We start from the raw sequence: 16,541 nt of genomic DNA, 5'->3' as shown, positions 1-16,541 counted from the left end.
CCCTGAAATTCACTATTTGAACAGTTCAGTTTGTACAGATTAGTAATAGATTTCACTTATTTCTGTTTATAGTCCTAAATTTGTTTTCAGACAGATAGACAAACTCTTAACCATTTACTGTTGTAACTTTTTAAGATGAATCAGGTCCTGGCATCTGATACTAAGAAAATTCAAATCCTAGGTTTCCCATTTTTAATGATTAGTTACAATTAAGAGACATATAGAGAAGTAATTTATAAAATACCATTGTACTTTATGAAAATACACTTAATACCAGGTCTGCTGTAAGACCAAGAACATGTATTTCATCAGATAATATGAAGATTTGTTTTCTGTGAAAGACAAGCTAGCATGAAAATAGATATATCTATGTGCCAAGTAACAACAAGAGTCCATCCAGAAGTGCCAAAATAAAATCAGTTTTTTCAAGAATTATGACAAGCTGAACTTGATTCAAGGTAAAAGAAAGGCTTCCAAGTGTGATTGCTATCATTATTTATGTGACTTGATCTAAGTGAGTGTGAGGGGAAGATGGAGCAAAAAAAAGTTTCAATAAAGATATACATAATAACCAGAAAGATTATGTCAATTTGTGTTTTAAACAAAGTTCACTTTGAATTGAAGAAATATTAATCAATATGATGCATACTAAAATGAAATTCACAACATAATTTTATACATGAAATGAATAGAAAATAAGGGGAAAGGGACAGTCTTTGGAAAAGAATTTAGGCATAATTTGAAAAGATAATTAATTATAGGCAAATATAACAAAAGAAAAGATGAAATGGAGGAATAAGAACTTCAGAATAATTATTTTGTAATTAATAAATACTATTTTCCTCTTTTGGGGGGGGGGGAGTGGGGCAGAAAAGGATAATGAGGCAAGAAAGAAAATGGCATGGAAAAAATGTAAACCATAACTGCCATGTTTTATTTGTCAAGTAATTTTCATTATAAATATAATTTCAGGGTATTTATCAGTAACATGTAAAATGCTTTACTTGTACCAGATAAAATCATGCAAGATACAATTCAAAAAGAAAGATGGTTAGCACCCTGTCTTTACAAGTTTCATTTTAACCTCTGGCTAGTTGTGACCTTCATCCTGTCCCTTCTTTAAAGGAATCCATTTTAGAGATTAAAGGTAGCCAGCTATAATGGGGCTTTGAACAGAAGGGTAAAAAATAAAAAAGGGAGAGGACAAGATGGGATGTTGGGGGGAAAAAAAAAGAAAAATTGATGCTCTGAGATAACTTGCCTGTCCCTTCTTTATTAGTGTAGGTGACAAAACGAATTTTCCATCTTTATTCATATAGAATGTTTGATGAATATGGAATAGGATTGTTCTCAGCCCTACTATCTATACAAAACATCCACCCACTCTAGTGAGAAGAATCCTCAGGGTGAGCACCTTTAATGTTGCTGATCTTAATTAGGTACCAAGTATTAGGGGGCTGTGTGTTTGTGTAAAAACTTTGAGAAGATAATATTTTTCTATAAAAATTTCTTATTCTTTTATAGACCAGAAATAGACAAAAGAAAATGATGATATAGTTGTGATAATACTTTATATTTAGATTTTCTACCTTTTGTAAATGGAGTGCAAACACATTTGTGCTATTGTTTCCAGGAGTCTTCTGATCACATATTTTAAATATCTGACATTAAATTGTTAAGATTTATAGCTATCTCTCATATATTCAAATACATAACCAATAAAATTTGATACCTAGACTATATTATAGTAAACATACCAGTGATGGTGAACCTATGGAACATGTGGGCATGCCTGCAGTTGCCCACCAGAGCTTGTTACTAGAAAGTCAGAGGGACTTGGGGCAGAGCTGTTCCCCTCAATGCATTTGAGGACATGCCTCACTTTACCTGCCCCTCTTCCCAGTAGCACAATGGGAGGGCTTTCTCCCTCCCCAGTCTGGGGTAAGAGGGGATAGGGGTAGGGGATATGTCTCTCAGTCTCTGGGTAGGGCAGGCACTTCACTTGGTCTGGCAGTGGGATAGGAGAGGAGCCCAGCTCTAAAAGGTTTGCCATCATTGAACTATACTAATCAGGAAGTTTCAACCATACTTAATATGACATAAACTATTAAGAGTGATTTCAAGCTACAATAAATATATAGAAAAGAAATATTTTTCAGGAATGAGTTGAAATAAATGATCTCTGAAATACCTTCCAATATATTTCAGAAATATCAGAGGTTTCACTTACTTTATGCTATGTTGTAGAAATTACCCATCCTCTAAAATATACATATAATGAGACTGGAAGCATTGTCTTGTCTTTACTACACATAATTTTAAGTTTATTAGAAATTTAAACATTTTATTAGAACTTAACAGCAAGGTGGCTCAGTGGGTTGAGAGCCATGCCCGGAGATGGGTTCAAATCTGACCTCAGTCACTTCCTAGGTGTGTGACCCTGGGCAAGTTACTTAATCCCCATATCACTCTTCTGCTTTGGAACCACCACACAGTAGTCAGTCCAAGAAGGAAGGTAAGGGTTGTTAAAAAATTAAAATTTAAAACAAAAATAGCTTGTTTTTTTGCATTTTAAGTATATATGTGTGTGTATGTGTATGTATGTATGTATATACAGTTTTTCCTCTATGTGTGTTCTACAACCTATAGATTATAAGATCTTCCAGTTTAGAAATTTTATCACATGCAAGAGGGGAAGGGACTAAGGCAAATATACAGATAATTCCACATCTTTTCATATTCAGTAAAGGATACTTAGTAAAGGTCACAGTTCTATTTATTTTGTTTATTCCCACATTCATTTTTATATTGCTTCTCACTCCTAGTAGCTTCACATAATGTTGACTGGTTTGCTCAGAGTTGATGGACAGGATTATGTGACTTAAAAAGAATATTTTTATAATGTAAAAAGACCATAAATATGTCAGGAGTACTCTCACTGACCTCAGAAGCAATATCCTTTTCCATCTTTGCATTCCCAGAACTTATTAGAGTAACTATACTTTTTTTCCTGGAATAATAGACACTAAATGTTTGTTAAATTGGCTTGGACTATTATTCTATGTCATTTTATACAATATGAAATATATAATGTTCCCTTTATAAAGATCATTCAGTTCAATTTAGAAGACATTTATTTATTATCTTTTTATAACATGCAAGACAATGCTAGATTCTGAAGATATGAAGAGTAAAATAAATATTTCTCTCCCAGAGGAAATTTATGTTCTAGGTGTGGTGGGTAGATAGTCTTTGAACATATGAGGCTTTATATGATATATAAGGTTATAACTTCAGGCAATTGATATCTAAGTCCTATTGTTGCTCAATGTAAGGAGAACAAGAACAAATACAAAAATAACTATCCAAGCTCTTGACTTCCCCAAGGATAAAGTAAATGTAAGAGGTAGGACTTGAAATTGCTGCTGGAGCATTAATTATCTATATTTTATTATCTATATTTTTTTGCAATTATCTATACTTTTCTTAAGATACGGGAAAAACACAGATCTAATAATTCTCTTCTTCTCTTCTAGGATACTCCATACTTCAAGCTATAATGGAGAAAGCAGGACAAAACGGTTGGCATGTCAGTGCCATATGTGTGGAAAACTTTAATGATGCCAGCTACAGGCGCCTTCTAGAAGACCTGGATCGTAGACAAGAAAAGAAATTTGTAATAGACTGTGAAATAGAGAGACTTCAAAACATACTGGAACAGGTAGGTCTTGCATTTATCGCCTAGATCTCAAATCTAGTAATATTTTGTTTAATTTTGGGGAAATCTTCCAAATTTAGAATTAGGAGATATTTTAAAGTTTAGGGTTGCGAGAAACTTCTGCCAACTTTTGAATTTGGAAGCTGATGTTTAGGACTGCTTTGTGCCTTTTCCTTCTCTTTTGTACCTCTTAGAATACTTCTATTGCTTCAAAGTTCAACACAAATGCTAACTCCTCCAGGAGGCCATTCCTAAAACCACTATGGATCCTAGTGCCTTTGTCCGCATACACTATTACCTAGTATTTACTTTGTATGAATATGTTTGTGTGTATATCAGTGTTTAAACACACAAAGATTATTCCCCTTGATAAATAAAATGTCCTTGAAGATAGAAATGGTTTAATTTTAGTCTCTGAATTCCCCATCCATAGCATAGCCCATGATACATATATGCTTAATAAATGCTTGTTTGATCGACTGAGTTTCTCATGCTTTGTCCCTCCCAACTAATTATTTTTATGACCTAAGATTCCAAAAGTAGTTTGATACTTGTAGGATCTAGTAGAATTTTATGTTTTAGATATAAGGCCCCTTGAGGACAACCTTTGAGAATCACTAAATTATTTTTTCCTTATCTCCTAAATCCTATAGAAGTCTGTGAGAAGAAAACATTTTTGATTTTTGGAGAACAGCCTATGTGAAATAAGGAAAGTAAATTTACAAGCAGACAAGCTAGTGTTGTGTGTGTCATATTTTCTCCTAGTGATCTAGGAGAATAGGATTTAAAGACTAGATATAAACCCTAAATAAGAATAAATCCATAAATACTCAAAAATTATTTCCTAATTTTATTTGAATTAGGCAGAAAAATAAACTAATGCTATGTCATTGTACTAGGTTATAGGAATATATCAACAAATATGTGCTTGCTTTTTGCCTAACCCTGGGTAATATGATAGTATTTTGAAAGTCTGTGTCTCAGGATAAAGCTATTATTATTTTATCAAAATTATAGGGAATGTATGCCATCTAGTGGTCTAAAATTGCTTGCTTAGTTATATTTACTCAAGAAAGCCGTAAGGTTAGATAAACTATATATTAACAATATTTTTGTTTGCTATTTACAATTTCACGTGTGCTAATTATATAGTTTGGTTTGTTTAATAAACTGATATGCAGACAACTTATGGTTTATTTTTACATGATATTAATCTTAGCTCTAAGTTGTGAAAATTCACCCTTTTACTCTTTTTTTTCATTCTTTTTTAAAGGGGAGGCTTCAAAGATATCTGAGAGGGACTTTATATTAAATGACCTCCAAGGTCATTTTCAGCTTTGTGATTCTCCTCTTTCAGTGATATGACACTTGTAAAAAAAAGAAAAAAGAAAAACGATAAGCTATTCTTTTGTAATCATCAATCTAGACATGATTTTATAAGAGGAGACAATGGGATATTCACATCATAACAATCATTTCAGGAAATTATGTTTGTATACTAGCAAGTACTAAATATAAGCAAATAAATAATGGCAATCTCTCATTCTAAAAAATTCTCAAGGATGACTAGTGTATCAGCTATCAAAAATATCAAAATTCAGTGCATGTATGTTTTATTGACCTTTGACTTATTCTCATGCTGTTGTGTGTTTATATTTCCTTCTATCTCCTTATTTCTTCAAATTATTTAATTGTACAGACCAACTGTCAAATGGTTCTTATATTTAACCAAAGCCATAGACCACCCTCAGATACTGAATAACTCCTATAATTCTCTAATGTTCTTAGATAATCTCAAAAAAAATCAATAATTAATGTGCTTCTCTTATTTCTCCTCAGAGATTCTTTTGAAGATATTTTAATTGAACCTTTAATTTTATTAAAATAGGAGTCTCTTTAATAATGTAGCAAAATAGTTGCCCAAGGCATTTCAAGATTGAATGATTGTCCAGGGTCACATGACCAGACAGCATATGTCAAAGGCAGAACTTGAAACCAGATCTTTCTAAATTTGAGATAAGATCTCTTTCTGCCTTTGTTGCCTCTCTGATATTTTTAGAACATAAAAATTATTTTTGCATAGCTGAAGATTTTTTCAGTTGTCTCAGAATGTAAGGAAAAAAAAAGCTTTCTTGTTTGGTTGCTTTATCAAAACATGCATGGCCTCTAGCTAATTTATAACTACTACACTTATAACACAACTATACCATGAGTTTGAATAGATAGGGTCTGGTATATAACTCCTATTAATTTCTATTGGGCATGTGATTCCCTGAAATTGACTAGATTCCTAAGATTCTATTATGACAACAAAGAAAGGTTCAAAAGGCACCTCTGATTAATGCCTACTTAAAAGACTCACCTAGAAGTAGGTGATTTAGTGCCTAAAACAAACTGACCCATTTCAAAGGCTCAACTAGTTTCTAAGGAGAAAACCAGGATACTTAAGTGCTCCAGATAAGCTCTCTGAAAAACCCTTAAATAAATTTCTTGTTAAAGTGATTGGAAACATGAATTTTTTCATGTAAAGATTCCAAGAACTCAAATTAGATTATAATTTGCCTATTCTTCCTGGGTTCTACACTTTGTCTTTTTACCTGATATTTACATAATGATACTTATAGTGATAATGTAATTTTGTCCTAAGCAAAGATCTAAATGACATCAAGAGCCATTGTCCTTTTGGTGATTTGTTATGAAACATTTGTACACCTAGGAACCACACAGCAGGATTTTCTTTACTTGTCCTCACATTGTTGATAAATTTACTTCCCTATACCATAATCACTTCCCACCAATCAAAAGAAATCACTATTGAATTTACTACTTGTGAACTAAATTATTTGAAGTCATTTCTTTTTATGTTGTGTTTATTCAAATAAATTGATAAGAGACAAATCATTTGTTTTTCTTTCCTTTGTTTTATGGTTTTATATGAACTTACCCTCAGTTTATGTTTCTCTGTGTCATCTATTCCTCTATTAATGTAGAATGATCCAATTTAGAGAATACACAATAAGCAAAGGTGACAAAACCCTTACTGAAATTAAAAATCTAAATAACTCCCAGGATGTACATAGTAAAAATCAGTCCTGCAGACAAAGTTTGCTCCTGTTGTACAGGCTGGATGTATTAGTAGACTTCAGGTCAGATTAGGACTTTCATGTTACTTCTACATGTTGACAATAATTACTTAGCTGACATTTTAATTTGTACCAATTTGCAAAAACATAATGAAAATAGCTCACACAATTTTATCTCAAAATATGTTAATGGACAACTGTGCTAAGAGATATACCTCATCTGGTGTCCATTTTTCCAAATTATGTTTATGCCATGCACAAATAAGTTCTTGTCCATTTCCATGTAATGAATATTCATTAGGAAGCTTCCAAATCTGAACCAAGGCACAAAATATGCACCATATATCTTTACTTTTTCATTGAGAACTATAGCAAAAATGAAATGGGATTTCAGGTAATTAATAGAGTAGTTGTGACCATCAAATACAGAATATAAAGTGCTTTACAAATTATCTAAAATTCAGGCCAACTGATATTTACTATTAAATATAACAGTTTATATAGTGGCAAATCAGCCATCATTATTAACTGTCTAATAATCTTTTTTGTGCCAGGTGATTGGGATACAAACAAAAATCAACTAGTTCCTCCCCTAAAGGAGTTTAGGATCAAAGGATACTTCCTGAATATAAAGATATACAAAAAGACATAAAAAAGATAAAAAAGTAAAGTATATATTTCCTGAAAGGACAGCAAAAAAATTTTTATATATAAAAGAAAGTTTTATGGAGCAGAGTTTTGAAGGAAAAAAAGAATTTTAATAGTTGAAGGTGAGGGAAACATTCTAGGTAGTGAGACACCTAATTCAAAAGCAAAGCATTAGGAGATAAAGTATCATTCATGAGTATCATTTTATAAAAAATAAACACAATGAAGTTTCTTTTTTAATTTTATAACCAGGAGAATCTTATAAATCAGCATATTCATTATATTACCTTTTAGAGTACATCCATTACACATAAAACTTTATTTAAAAGTGAAACATTATCATTCTAACAATGAATACAGGCATACAGGTGATCAGCATCTCCATCAAGCATCTTGTGTCCAAGTGGAGTTCTTTTTTTCTATTTCAGTTATCTCTCAACTTAAGACTTTTTTCAAGTTAGGAAATAAGAAAGCTACTCTAATCTTATAGTCAAATCAATTGAATTGTGTACTTTTGTCAATTTGTGTTGACCCTGTGGTACTTATTCAACCATAGTCCTGGAAACAGGACTTGTGGATCTTGTATGGGAAATAAAAGATCAATTTGCTTGACCACAGAAGGTAGAAAGAGGAATAACATATAAGTCTGAAAAATTAGTTGGAGTCAAGTGAGAAGGTAATTGAAAGTCAAATAGAGAAGTTTACATTTTATCCTAGAGGAAACAAGTAGTTATTGGAGTGGAATATGGGAGTGATATGGTCAGATTGTCAATTTGAGCAAAATAATTCTGCTCACTTTGTGGAGGATGGATCAGAGACGAGAAATGTAGAGAAGGACATGGCAACCTACTCCAATAAAGAGGGGACAACTGAAATGACCGAATAACAAAACAAGATCTGGTAATTTCTATATTTTCAATATATCTGCATTTATTAAATATATGTGACTTTATCATATTGGACCTTTTGAAAACTTTGAGAGAAAACCAAAGACCTGAATTTAAGGATAGAACTTACTGATCAAAAGGATCAAAATTTTATCAAAAGACAATGAACTGAGGTGAGAGCTTCCTTTGAAGAAAGAGAAAGTGAGGAATGAAAGAAATGTGGTAAAGAACAAAACAGTAAGATTTGGTAGTTAACTAGGTAATTGGAATGAAGGAGAATGAGAAGTCAAGGATAATATCATAGTCGAAAACTTGAATGATTAGCATAGTGATGTCCTAGACAGAAATAGGGAAGTTCAGAAGCAAAGTGGCTTTCGAAAGAAAGATAATTATTTCTTATTTGAACACCTTGAATATGAGAGACCTTCAGGACATTTGGAAATTCATGACCATAGTTCAGAGATATAGGTAGGTAGATAGAGAGGTAATAATAATAAAACCTTGATGATGATTGATGTATATGTGCATATATATATATATTTATATGTGTATATATATGATTATTAATCATCTCCATACAAGTTATAAATAAGCCAATGGGAGCTGAAGTTTCTGAGACAGTTATCTATAGTTTCTTTAGTCCATTACACTCTATCTAAAAATTGTAGATCTTTGTGGAAGTGTTTTGTTGTTTTGTAATTCCTCTAAGTTTTAATTCAATATTTTAAAAGTCATTTATATTATACCACTTATATTAGAATAAAAAAAATTCCATTTTGGTTGATCAAAGTGAGACAAAAACCTAACAATTATACTTTGCACACTATAACTAGTTTGCTTAACAAAAGAAAAGGATACCTATGTGATCTTGGGCAAGTCCTTTAGACTTTCTTAGCTTCAGTTTTCCTTATGTATAAAATGGTGAGGTTAAACTAGAGAACCTCTGAAGTACCTGACAACTCTAAGTCTATGATGCCAAGATCCTAAAAGCACTCTTATTGCTGATGTCTATAAATGGCCAGCTATGAAGTTGGGAAAGCCAAGAAGGATAAAATAAGAAAAAGTACAAAGTTTATGTCTCAAAAAGTCTTTAAAGAAAATCTAAACCAAAACTTTCATTTTATAGAAGATGAAACTGAAGCCAAAGAGTTTGTGACTATGTAAGATAGAACAAGTGGCTACACTTGGATGATAAAAAGTTAGAAGAGAGAAGGGGAAAAAAGAGAGAGAGAAGAGCTGGTTCATTTTTTTTCTTTCAGGCTTTGTCAGGAGATTAACAGGGATTCTGTTCTACCTTCTTTCCTCTTCTATAAAGTGAGGGAAGTTGAATAGATAATCACTAAAACATATAATAGAGAAGTGGTTGTAATTATCCAGGATATAAAGGATAGGCAGGTGGCTCAGCAAAGAGTATGATGGAACTAGAATCAGGAAGACCTGAGTTTTAGTCCACCCATAGATGCATATTAGCTGCATGACTCCTGGTAAGCTCCAAGCCTATGTCTGGCTCAAATGAGATGTTTCTTAAATGTTTAGGAAACTTCCTGGTACTAGTAATTATTTAATAAATGTTTGTTTTTTTAACAGGGATTCTGTTCTACCTTCTTTCCTCTTCTATAAAGTGAGGGAAGTTGAATAGATAATCACTAAAACATATAATAGAGAAGTGGTTGTAATTATCCAGGATATAAAGGATAGGCAGGTGGCTCAGCAAAGAGTATGCTGGAACTAGAATCAGGAAGACCTGAGTTTTAATCCACCCATAGATGCATATTAGCTGCATGACTCCTGGTAAGCTCCAAGCCTATGTCTGGCTCAAATTAGATGTTTCTTAAATGTTTAGGAAACTTCCTGGTACTAGTAATTATTTAATAAATGTTTGTTTTTTTTCCTTTCCTCCCTTCCTACATCAGAAGGAATAGAAGTATGGTAATAAGAGGGCAGCTGAGTAGCTCAGTGGATTGAGAGCGAGGTCTAGAGATGGGAGGTCCTGAGTTCAAATGTGACCTCAGACACTTCCTAGCTGTGTGACCTTGGGCAAGTCACTTAACCCCCATTGCCTAGCCCTTACCACTCTTCTGCCTTGGACCCAAGACACGGTATTGATTCCAAGACAGAAGGTAAGGGTTTTTAAATTTTTTTAATTAAAATAAAAAGAAGTATGGTAATAAAAATGGCTATTGGACTCTATTTGGAGAATAATAAAAAGTATAATCTTGTTCAGTGATCACACACATAGTAGGTACTCATGGTTCAGCCATTTTGAAAGCATATCTGACTCTTTGTGACCCCATTTGGGTGTTTTCTTAGCAAAGATTCTGGAGTGGTTTGCCATTTCTTTCACTAACTCATTTTATGGATGAGGAAACTGCGGCAAACCAGGTTAAGTAATTTGTTCAGGATCACAAAACCAGTAAGTGTCTGAGACCAGATTTGAACTCCATTTGAACTCTTTTCAATCCTGACATTCCATCCACTACACCACCTAGTTGTCCTAATTGGCACTTATTAAAGTATATTTTGTTTCATTGGAAAGCTACCACCAATAGAGCTAAGGCAGTGAGTATTATATTTCTTTTTTTATTCTTTTCTTCTGTCTCAGAATAGATACTAAATATCAGTTCCAAGGCAAAAGAACCATGTGGGCTACACAACTGGGGTTAGGTGACTTGCCTTGGGTTACCCAGCAAGGAAATGTTTGAGGCTAGAGTTGAACCCAGGACTTCCTGTCTCTAGACCCGACTCTCTATCCACTGAGTCACCTAGCTGTCCTGAAGAGTTTTCTATTTCAGTACTTTTTCTAAGAAATTCTCTCGTCCAGGAAAGCCCTTCTCAAAGGCAGATTTTTTTTTATCAATTTTGTTGTTTTTTTTTTAGTCTAGTCATATGATTTTATCACTATGTACAACTCCTAGTCTAGGAATTCTCTCCATCGATGCCGATTGATGGTTTGACATTAGAGACTTGGCTGAGGTAGAGAGTATAAACGATACCATGTTCAAACAGCTAATTCTATCAGAGGCAGGACTCGGACTCGGGTCTTCTGTATGCCCTGTATGGAAGGTCTATTTCACGCACTGTGCTGACTCACGATCATCAACGCGAGATGCCTGCCAAATAGAATTTAACATCAAAAGAGATTCATAATTATTTAGATTTAAAAATCTAGAGCTAGCAGAGACTTTAGCAGGCTGCCTTTGTTTCTCACGTGAGACCAAGAGAATATAAGAATCTTGCCCAGGTCGCACTGGCAGAGCTAGATTTCAAACTAAATACCGGTGACTTCAAATCCATGGTCTTCTCTTTGAAAAGAATTTTGAAATCATTTATTATTTGATACTCAAAATAATCTATTTCTATAGGACCGGTTATCACTAATTTACAGATGAGGAAACCAAGGCAGACAACTGTTAGTAGACTTACCCAGGCTAACCTAGCTATAATTTCAGAAAAATATGTATAAATACCTCTATTAACTGTTTATACCACTATCGCCATTAAAGATCACCTGAAATTGTTTATAAAAATGAAACCATATTGATAATCACTCCTTATACCCATAGTGGCCTAATGGATAGAACAGTAGGCCCAAAGTCAAGAGAACCTGGGTTCAAATTGGCCTCCAACATTTTCTCTCTGTATGATCCTGGGCAAGTGACTTAACATTGATTTCCTACCCTTGCTGTGCTCTTCTGTCTTAAAAATGATATTCAGGGACAATTGTCTGCCATCTTGGGGAGGGGAAGTGTGGGAGAGAAGGAAAGAATATTGATCACAAAATGTCAAGAAACAATTACTAACATTTTTATCCGTATGTAGTCTGGAAAAAAATTAAATTTCAAAGAGAAAAAGAATTGATACTTAGGCAGAAGGTAAGGATTTTTAAAAGCAACATTTTCTGTTGTGGCTGATGACAATGCTGTTGCAGCTGTAGCTGCTTCATTGCAAAAGTATATTTGCACATTTAGCTTTGCTTTGTACATAGAATTAACAGGAAAATTAAGGAAAACAGCTAAAATACGTTGTCCATTTCTTAGTCAATATGTTGGATTTTACTGTTTTAATCTTTTATCTAAAATTTTTATTTTATTCACAATTTCCATATAATAGGTTTTTCTTTGATAAAAAATATAACAGAAATGCATACGTTTATGCCAGACTAATGTATGAAAAATAGAATATTGGAAAGGTGTGCTAGATGGTTTCTAAGCAACTGTTATCACAGCTGCAGGTTTTCCTGTTGTTTTTCTTATAAAATAAAAAAGATATCAGAATCTGATACCATTCAGTTTTCCTAAGGAAGAAGAGAAATGTATAACAGATTGTAGGTGTCTTTTCTGATTTAGAAGTTAAAAATTAAGTTGGATTCAGTTGAGTCTGTTCAAGGATAATAGGAAAGATACTAGAAAATGTTTTAAATTATTATTTCAAGACATAGATATTCCAGAAGTTAAGTTTATTTCAAAAGGCTAAAAAAATCTACATAGTTCATTCTGAGAAAATTAACAAATTTAAATCTTACTCTTTCTTAAATTAAATCAAAAGTCATACTCTTTTAAATGTTTATATGAGAAAAATAAAAATATATATGGGCAAGATGAGTCCATCATTTGTTTCTTGAATTTTGATTTGGCTCTTTATGCCTAAAACTACATTAAATAAAAGGTTTAAGAAAAGTTAAAAAAAAAAAAGTTCTACTCTATAAGGACACCTACAGAAATGTAACCAATGAATGTACTTATATAAATTGCATACCAGTTACATTAAGCATGTCAACAAGTGCTGAAAGCTAGAGGCACATTTACTAGTGCTTTACTTTTTTATCATTTTACTTAATCTGAAGGTAGGTTTCCTGAATATTGAATCATTGAACTTGATGTTCTGCTATGAAGGAGTTGAACCACGGGATTAATCTCTAAACTGTTTTCAACCTCTAAATACGATATGCAATTTTATTTGATGACTTTTCTCTACTCATTAGTCTGTGATTTTCAGAAATAATTTCCCTTATACAAACAATAATGCTGCATTATAATTCCCCAAAAGGCTCATTCACCCTGTTTAGTTAATCATAGAATTATATAATTTTTTTAGTTGAAAGGGATAGTAGATAGCTTTTGGTCTCCACTCCCTCCTTATTGCTTAACAAATTCTAATTCATAATTTTGTCAGGCATCAAAATTGTTGTCATAGTATTTTGGTTCCTGGCAAAATAATGAGTTTTTCTCCCCCTCTTGGCAGAACTTTCCTCTAGGCTCCCAGGGCTTAGATATTTTCCTTTGTCCTCTCTGCCAGGAAGAGATCTGACATCAACAACTTGCTCTTTAATGTGATCTAAGTTAATAGCGCACTCTTCTCATAGAAATTTATGATTCAGAGCTAATAGTTTGAGTGGAATAAAATATTGTGACTCAAATTAAGGGAATTTCAAGAACCATACCAGATTGAGGAGGTATATCTCAAATATACAGAACTCAATACTCATGAAATCACATCAGTCAAGTAATCACATCCTCAATTTATGTCCAAAGTTAATCATAATTGTTAAAAATTGTATTTACAAACTTCAGGAACCTATAGATCCAAGAGATCCAATATTTCAATAATAAATTACCTATCTATGAATTGCTAGGTAGAAGCAGAATGTGGTAGAAGGAGTGATACCTAGTCAGAAAACAGGTTCTGATCTTTCACTGTCTTAGTGAGCAATGTGCCCATAGACCAATCATTTGAACATCATGGACCTTAGGATTTGGAAATATCAAGGTTATCACTGACCCACAATAGAGCAGAGTTCATAGAGTAGGTAGGGAAACATAGATTGTGACAAAATTGTAGAAAGTAGAATCTGTGACTGTAACCTATTCTTCCTATAAATTTGGCAGTGGATGGGAAGAAAATTTAGAATGGTATGTTTGGAGAAAGTATACTTTGCATCAGGGATTTCATGGCAATGTAATAGATCCCAGAAGAGTCCTTTTCTCACTTCAATAAAGTAATCAACCATCTTGACATCTCTTAAATAACCACTATTTCCACATATCTTTGTTAAGTGGTCTGACAGATGTAAGAGTTCTTCAATAGGGTCCCATATATCACTTTTTCCATCTAGTAGTCCCATATTTACTAGGATTCATATTTATAGATATTTATTCCCATTTTCCATCATTCTATTAAGTACCACATTTATATAATATGAATCCTTAATGAGAAAGAAATACAAATGCTTTGAGTGGCACTGTATTTAAGCAGAGTTCTGAACCACATATACAGAGGCTAATTTTCCTAGGGAGTTGACTAGCCCAGGTCATTACCTGGTTTCACTTTCATTACTCACTACTTGATAAACTACATTGGTATCTGTCTCAGGAATTCTTATGTATTCCAAGATTTTGGATAAAGCTTATCAATTAAAGTTGAGTAATACAAAAATAAATGCAAATGAATGAAAAAAAGAAATATTTGTATAAAATCATACTTGAACTAAATCTAAAAAGGGATAATAATTGGTCCAAAAATTCTATAAAAGCCAAATTATGAAGGCTTTTAAAAGATAAGCTAAAGAATTCATTTATATTTAATTCTTCTGGTAGTAGGGTACCACTGGAGGTAATTGAATAGAGGAGTAAAATGATCAGGTTTGTCCTTTATGAATATCATACTGGCAGCTAAATGGTGGATTGATTGGAGAGGAGAGAAATTTGAGAAAGGGAGGTTAACCAGAACACTATTGCAATATTCCAGGCAAAATTAATACAGGCCTGAACTAGGGTTATTTGAGTTGCAAGAAAAGGACAGGTGATAGAGGTAGAGTCAACAAGATGGCAAGTTATTGACTATGTAGAGTGAAGGACAAGTGAGAATATCAGGGGGATTTTGATATCATGATTGTTGTAAGTCTGTACTGAAAGTAGGATGTTCTAAAAGTTGTTTCATTAATAATATTGAGCTATGAGCTATTCCCCACAATGTGCACTTGCATCTAAGGGTTTTAATTTGATATTTCAAAGATCATGATGGATTATTATATCATTATCCTCATTGTTGACCATGGCTCCAAAATGTATAAAGCTGGCTTTTCAAGAGGTGATGTCCCTTATGCTGCCTTTTGTCCCACTGTTGGATGCCCCATACTTCAAGGCATGATGGTAGTCATTAACCAGAAGACAACTATATAGGGAATTATTCAGTGCAAAACAGGTATTCTGATCCTAAAATACTTCACTAAACATAGTACTGTCACCAATATGAAGGTGATCTGGAATTATATACTTTCTACACTGAACTCCATGTGGCCCCTGGAAAGCACATTGTGTCTCTTACAGATGAACCCCTGAACTCCAGAGCCAACAAAGAAAAGATGACATCAATTATGCTTAAAACCTTCAACACCCCAACTATACAATGACATACAGTCTGTATTGTCTCGGGATGCTATTGGTAAAAATGGTACCCACATTGTGTCCATCTGTGAGGATTATGCGCTTCCCATGCAATCTTTTGTATTCAACTGGCTGTTATACAATGGGCTATATCATGAAGATCCAGATCAAGAGATGGTACAGTTTCAATAATGCTTCTAAAAGGGAAATTGTTCATGACACCAAGGAGATTCTTTGTGGCATACCCCTATACTTAAAGTAGGAGATGGCCAGTCCTGAGTCTACCTTTTCTCTGAGAAAGAGCTATGAGCTCTCTGATGCCAACCTATTACCATTGACAATGAGAGGTTCTGGTGCCCAGAAGTTCTCTTGCAATCATCTTTATTAGATATAAAATCCTATGGAATGCACGACTACCTTCAACTCATTCATGAAGTGTGATATTGATATCCATAAGTATTGTTCTGCCCATACAATATTATTTGGTGGTATCACCAAGTACTTAGATCTTGCAGAAAGAATGCAAAAGATTATATAGCCTTAGCCTCCAGAACAATGAAAATTAAGGTCATTATCCTACCTGAGCACAAATACCCTATCTGAATTAGAGGCTCCACCCTGGTCCCTCTCCACTAAGCAGAAATATGATTAATCAGGGCCCTCCCTTGTCTATTGCAACCAATTCTAAATGAACTATTTGAAATTTAATGGTTGTTTTTATTTTTCCAAAGAATATGACATGATAATTGCTATCCCAAAAATGAGATGAGATTGGCATGGCTTTATTTGTTTTTGTTTTGTTTTGTTTTGTTTTGTTTTTTCT

The 16,541-nt window shown here is 33.3% G+C and overlaps 1 protein-coding gene across 10 annotated transcripts in view; it reads left to right on the top strand.

Moving 5' to 3' along the window:
- Positions 1-16,541, top strand: part of GRIA4 (glutamate ionotropic receptor AMPA type subunit 4) — a 478,222-nt gene that overhangs the window by 321,661 nt on the left and 140,020 nt on the right. For all 10 annotated transcript variants that reach the window (XR_008911318.1, XM_007494900.3, XM_056794448.1 and 7 more), the window contains one exon: positions 3,537-3,721. Coding sequence is in view for 9 of the 10 variants with exons in the window: in XM_007494900.3 (XP_007494962.1) it covers positions 3,537-3,721 (185 nt within the window). In the remaining variant the exon portion in view is untranslated. The remainder of the gene's footprint in view (positions 1-3,536; positions 3,722-16,541) is intronic.

The sequence above is a fragment of the Monodelphis domestica genome, chromosome 4 (assembly GCF_027887165.1).
Source record: "Monodelphis domestica isolate mMonDom1 chromosome 4, mMonDom1.pri, whole genome shotgun sequence".
Taxonomy (NCBI): Eukaryota; Metazoa; Chordata; class Mammalia; order Didelphimorphia; family Didelphidae; genus Monodelphis; species Monodelphis domestica.
The sequence above is the reverse complement of the archived record's forward strand: the minus strand, read 5'-3'. Positions and strand labels throughout refer to the sequence as shown.